Raw genomic sequence first — 6,140 nt, 5'->3', positions numbered from 1 at the left:
GCTGGACGGCTGCGAGCCCGAGCCCGAGCGCGGCCCCGCCGCCGACTCCCTGCCCGGGACCCCCCCGGGGCCCCCCGACGGGCTCCGGCAGGACTCGCTGGAGCTCATCAGCCGCTACCTGCGGGAGGTGGCGGGCGAGGCGCAGCCCAGCGCCAAGAAGCTTTTCCCGGGGCTCCTGGGTGGTCCCGGCCGGCCCGGCGCGGCGGGGGATGCGGTGATGGAGAAGGCGCTGGAGACGCTGCGGAGGATCGGCGACGGCGTCATGCGGAAACATGAGCTCGCCTTTCAAGGTGGGTGTCAGCCGGACCCGCCGGGGAGGAGGCCGCGACCCCCGTCCTCTCCTTTGGGGAGATCTCCAGAGCTCGGTGCCGCCCGGCCCCGTTGCCGGAGGGGCTTTGAGGAGGGCGCGCAGGGCGGGGGGTGATGCCCTCGTGGCCGCGCTCTCGGCCGGGTCATTCATGGGATGTGGCCTTGGTTCGGAGAGGGTTAAATAAAGCATCTGGGAAGTGATCAAAAACGAAACTGAACTTTGTTCCATTGGGACGAGAAAAGCCGCTGTTGGTGTGTGCAGAGGAGATAATCTGGTTACAGATTAGCCCTGGTTCCTCCTCGTGTCCCCCTTGGCTCGGAGTGACTGTGCAAATAATCCCAAGCGTCCAAAGATTAGTTAGCTCAGGAGTTTCGAATCCTCACCCCCGCAGTTTAGGTGCAAGGGGATTTTTGGTGGGGGGAAGTCTCCTGGGCAATGTGCTCATAGAACCATGGCATGGTTTGTGTTGAAAGGGACCTTAAAACTCAGCCAGTCCCATCCCTTGCCATGGGTAGGGACACCTTTCGCTGTCCCAGGCTGCTCCAAGCCCCGTCCAGCCTGGCCTTGGGAACTTGCAGGGATGGGGCAGCCACAGCTCCCCTGAGAAATCTGTTTTAATGCATTTCACCCACTTGTGCAGAGTCCCGAGGCAGCCATAGGAAGTTGACCCCCAGTGCCTGGCCTGGTGTCCTGGGGATGAACTGGAAGTGAGAAGTGACCGGTTTGACCTGGTTTGTGAAACTCAGGCTGGTCTGGGGCTGAGCTCCCAGCTTGGGGCTGGTGTTGGAGCTGCTTTGGGCAGTCGGATCCCAGGTCAGGATGGAGCCCAGCACAGCAGGGCAGTGTCTGCATTTCCTCCTGAGGTGCCGTGTGGTGAAACACCTTCCTCCTTGCAGGAGGATGTGCCAGTTTCTCAGCTTGCCGGGTTTTTGGCGCTTTTTTTTTTTTTGTTGATTTTTGAACACAAAGAGCTTCAGTTTCATCCTTAGCTGTGCCGGTGGGAAAGGCAGTGGGATCAGTTCCTCTGTCCCAATTCCCGGACGTGCTTGTTGAATGACTCTGGGGAGGAATGTCTAGGCTGACGTGAGCTGGCCGAGGCTCCTGTAAAGGACGGTGATTTCCTGAGTGCTGAGGAGGAACTGCCTCGGGAAGGCTTCCTGCAAGTTTGAGCAACAACAAGCAACGCCTTTCGGTTTCGTAAAGGCTTGGCTTGTTTGCTTATTCACAGCAGGGCACTGGAGGTCGAGCTGGGGAATTCTGCTCTCCCAGGCTCTAGTCCCGTGTTAATGAACCGGGGACACGCCTGGCTGGCCCTGCGTGGCTGTCCTTGCTCTCAGCTCACCCCAGGCTCTGGTTCTGCTGTGCTGGGGCTTGGAAGCCTTGAGACAGCAGCATGTGACGTGCTCAGACACCACAGCTGTGCTCGAGACGGGGGGAGGAAGGAACTAAAAGTGTGTCAGGGGCTGGCTTCTGTCTGGCCCAGGTGAGGAAGGACAGCAGAGCCCTCTGAGGAAGCAGGAGTTGCTCTCCATCCCTGACACTGGGCTCCTGCAGCTGTAGAGACCCCAACTGGGGATGGGGGGGGGGGTCACACCCTGTCCCTGCCCCTCCTGGGGGGTGTTCGGTACCACGTCCCTGTCCTTAAACCAGAGTCTTCCAGGAATGCTGCGGAAGCTGGAGATCCAGCAAGAGGAGGACCTGCAGTCGGTGGTGGAGGTGACTGCCCACTTGTTCAGCGACGGGGTGACCAACTGGGGCCGTGTGGTGACCCTCATCTCCTTCGGGGCCTTCGTGGCCAAGCACCTGAAGAGCATCAAGCAGGAGCAGAGCATCAGCTCCCTGGCCGGGATCATCACGGACGCCCTGGTCTCGTCCAAGCGCGAGTGGCTCGAGAGCCAGGGGGGCTGGGTGAGTCACTGCCTGCCCCGAATTCCTGGGCTTTTCCCAACATTCCAGCGTTTTCCTGTTTCTGTGTGTGTCAGTGCTGACTCACAGCTTCCAGGGAAAACCACGGGGCTGGAGCCAGGGGGGTTGTGGGGGTTCAGGAGGGACTCACCATGAGCTGCCTGAAGTGGTTTGAACTAAAAACGTGTCCCTGCCCAGCCTGGGGGCAGCATTCCCAAAGCCAGGGCAATCCTGGGAGGGCTAAGCTCACTTGGAGCTGGCCCACGGCTGCTGTGGTGGCTGAAATGGGGCTGGGGGAGCACGGGGGGGGAATGTGCTGGGCAGAAATGGGGCTGGGGGAATGCACAGCGGGGTGTTCTGGGCAGAAATGGGGCTGGGGGATGCACAGGGGCTGTTTTAGGCTGGAATGGGGCTGGGGGATGCAGTGGGGTGTGCCAGGCAGGCTGTTCCCCCCCTGCCATGCCCTCCTGCCCACGAGGGGTGCCCAGCAGGGCAATGACCATCCCTTCTCTCTTCAAGGAGGGCTTTGTGGACTTCTTCCGAGTGGAGGACCTGGAGGGCAGCATCCGGAACGTGCTGATGGCGTTTGCAGGAGTGGCCAGCCTGGGGGCTGGCTTGGCCTACATGATCCGGTGAGGCCGGAGCTGCCCAGGACCAGGACTTTGGGAGGACTGGCTCCCTGGGGCTGCAGAGCTGCCTGCTCCCCCGAGGACTGCTGCTGAAGCTGGACTTGAGTGACCTGAGGAGGATATCGAGGTATCCCCGGAGCAGCTCTTTCCTGAGGAAGAGGAAGGTGTGATCCGAGGCTGTGGGTGCTGATGGAGGATTTATTGCTTTGGGAACAGAGTGTGGAAGAGTTGTTAACTCTGCTTCCTGCGAGAGGATGGTGCTGGGCAGCTCAAGTGGACTTTGCTTCACTTCGATCCCAGAAGGAACCATCTGGGAGCTCCAGCAGCTCCTGCCTGGACTGAGGCCTCCTGGGCTGGGCGAGGCAGCTGAGCCTGGAGCAGATGTTTGAGGGTTGTGGTTGTGGGGTTTTTTCTGGAAATAGCACCTTCTGCTGCCACTGCCCTGCCTAAACTCGCAGCTCTGCTGCTGGAGCAGAAGCACTGGATGCTGGAAATGTTGTGCCAGCCTGCACCTTCCCCCAGGTGCTGCTAGTGGGCCCTGGCAGTGGCAGAGCTGTGCCAGCAGGCAGGACCTGGAGCCCTGCCCAGCCCCTTCCCTCCCCGTGGGGCAGGGGCTTGGAGGGGCTGGGGTCACACCCAGCTGTGTCCTGGCCCCGTCCAGCCTCTCCTGACTGCACAAAGACAGCTGAGAAATGGGGAGTGCGTTTTGTAAGTACGTAAAAAAACCCCCCATGGGCTGGGGAGGATGTAGAGAACCTGTAAATATCTATAAATCTGTAGAATATATACATTTTTACAGAGCTGGCGATACAAAAAGGAGGAATTTGTTCTGAATGTGGGTGCACTGTGCTTCATTCCTCACGGGAAGTGGCATTTTTGTGGCAAAGCCTCTCCTCCTGCCTTGACTCCACTCGAGCCTTTCCCTCAAGTACTTGAGCAGCACAGCCAGGGAGGGTGACGAGCAGCAGCGGCCTCGTGGGCTCGGTGTGACCACGGCTGGCTGGCAACAGCTGATGTTTCTGTTTGTTTTAATCCTTTTTTTGGTCGCTCTTGCCCTCCTGGCGGGGGCGGGGAGCTGTGGAAGTCGCTCTGGCCACTTCCTCCTCTTCCCTTCCTCTTGCTCCTCCAAGCCATGAGCTGGACAAAGCTGATGTTTGAATGTAAAACGTCCTGGGGCCGCCTCTGGCTTGTGTGGGTCCCTCGGGGGTGGCCCTGGGCTCCCAGGGGGCTCGCAGGGCTCATGGGGACCGTCCTTGTCCCCAGGACATGAGCCACAGCCTGAGCCATGCCCAGCTCAGCGATGGTGCTACAGCCAGGCCCTGCTTGTGTGCAAAACAAGCTGCAGTTTGGTCAATAAATGTCTTTTGTTCTCGTTCCTCTGGTACTAAAGTGTCCCCCAAGGAGGGGCTGAGCTCCTGTGCTGCCCCTGGGGCTCCAGCAGTGCCTGGATTGCTGGAAAAGCCTCCGTGGGCTGTGGAAAAGGGCTCGGGGCGTGTGGTGTCACCTCTGGGGTTCCCCTGGGTGTGGGTGGGGAGAGCCCCTGAGGTGTCTCCTGCTCGGTGCCTGCACAGCCTGGGCTGTGCCACCCCCGGGGGCACCTGCAGCCCTGGGGACAGGGACATTCCTGTCCTCGGGATGTGCTCCTTGCCCGCTCCAGGGATGGGGATGTGCTCTCTGTGGGGCTTTGGTCACAGAATGCCAGACTGGTTTGGGTTGGGAGGGACACTAAAGCTCATCTTGTTCTACCCCATCCATACCATGGACACCTTCCAGGTTGCTCCAAGCGCTGTCCAACCTGCCTGGAAACACTTCCAGGGGTGGGGAATCCACGATTCTCTGGGAAACTTGTGCCAGGGCCTCATCCAGCCCTGCTGTGTGCCTCCTGCCTGGGCACAGCGAGCTGCTGCTGCAGTTTCCCCCCCTTTTTAGGGGACATGGGGACCTCTTTTCCTCCCTCTTTAAGAGGACCCTGCACCCCCAGACCTCCCCTGTGGCCCCCAAATTCCCATCCCCGCAGGTTTGGGATGTGGATGTGTCCCTCTCCCAGCTCCATGAACAGCTCCCCTCCTGCCTGGAGCAGCTCTGCTGGGGGAGCTTCAGCTGGAAAATCCCCTCTGGAGAGGCAAAGGATTTCCCTGCCCCTAAATCCGTGCCAGGGCTGCTGTCCCTGGGCCGCCGAGCCCCCGCTCTGGGGGACGAGGCCGTGGCTTGCCAAGGTGCCGGCCAGGCCCTGGCTCCCGAAAACAACCCGGAGTGACTCAGCCCTGCTGTGCCGAGACTGCAAAACTGCTGCTGGCTGTGGGTTTTCTGCTTTTTTGGGGTGGTTTTTGTTTTAGCTTGTTTTTTTTTTGTTTTAATGCTGTGTCTGTGGGGACTATTTTGGGCCTGTTCGGTTCCCTGGGGTGTTAATGCAAAACTGGGCCTCTGCCATGGAAATATGCAAAGGGATGGGGGTGTGGGGCATCTCAGGGGGTTGAGGACTCCAAGGGGGTTGGGATGTTGGTAGCTGGGAGGAGTTGGGGTGTTGGTGGCTCCCAGGGGTTGGGGTGTTGGTGGCTCTCAAATTCGGGTGTGGGTGGCTGGGAGGTGTTGGGGTTCAGGGGGAGGGTGGGGTGTGTGTGACTCCAGGGGTTTGGGGTGTTGGTGGCTCCCAAATTTGGGTGTGGGTGGTTGCGGGGTATTGGGGCGTTGTAGGTGGCTCCCAGGGGTTTGGGGTGTGGGTGCCTGGGGAGGATTTGGGGTACAGGCTGGAGCTCGGGGTGTTTCTGGCTCCTGGGGTTTGGGGTGCTGATGGCTCCCACAGTTTGGGTGTGGGTGCCTGGGGGGGGTTTGGAGTGCTGTGCATGGGGGAATTTGGGGTGCTGATGGCTCAGAGAGGTTGGGGTGCAGGTGGCAGTGTGGGTGCTGGGGGGCAGGAATTGAGGTGCAGGGGCCTGGAGCAGTTTTGGGGTGCAAGGGCTGGGGGGGGGGGAGGGAATTAGGGTGCCAGTGTCTGGAGCAGTTTTGGGGTGCCTGGGGCAATTTGGTGGTGCCTGTGGGGGATGGGTGCCTGGAGCAGTTTTGGGGTGCAGATGCTGGGGGGGGTGTTGGGGTGTGGGTTCCTGTATCAGTTTTGGAGTGCGTATATCAGTTTTGGGGTGTGAGTTTCTGTAGCAGTTTTGGGATTCCTGTAGCAGTTTTGGGGTGTGGGTGCTGGGGGGTGTTGGGGTGCAGGTTCCTGTATCAGTTTTGGGATGGGGGTACTTGTATCAGTTTTGGGGTTCCTGTAGCAGTTTTGGGGTGCGAGTTTCTGTAGC

At 60.0% G+C, this 6,140-nt stretch overlaps 1 protein-coding gene across 1 annotated transcript in view; it reads left to right on the top strand.

The window, feature by feature from the left end:
• MCL1 (MCL1 apoptosis regulator, BCL2 family member) overlaps nt 1–4,219 on the top strand; it is a 4,764-nt gene extending 545 nt beyond the window's left edge. Inside the window, exons 2-4 of the mRNA XM_042034464.1 lie at nt 2–290; nt 1,971–2,218; nt 2,735–4,219. Of these exons, the coding sequence (XP_041890398.1) occupies nt 2–290; nt 1,971–2,218; nt 2,735–2,851 (654 nt within the window). The 3' untranslated portion in view covers nt 2,852–4,219. The remainder of the gene's footprint in view (nt 1; nt 291–1,970; nt 2,219–2,734) is intronic.
• The last annotated feature ends 1,921 nt before the right edge of the window (nt 4,220–6,140 follow it).

Source organism: Corvus kubaryi, unplaced genomic scaffold (assembly GCF_017639235.1).
Source record: "Corvus kubaryi isolate FWS band 111438036 unplaced genomic scaffold, C.kubaryi_AGA036_p1.0 37373, whole genome shotgun sequence".
NCBI lineage: Eukaryota > Metazoa > Chordata > Aves > Passeriformes > Corvidae > Corvus > Corvus kubaryi.
This window is presented reverse-complemented; position numbering and strand designations above follow the sequence as displayed.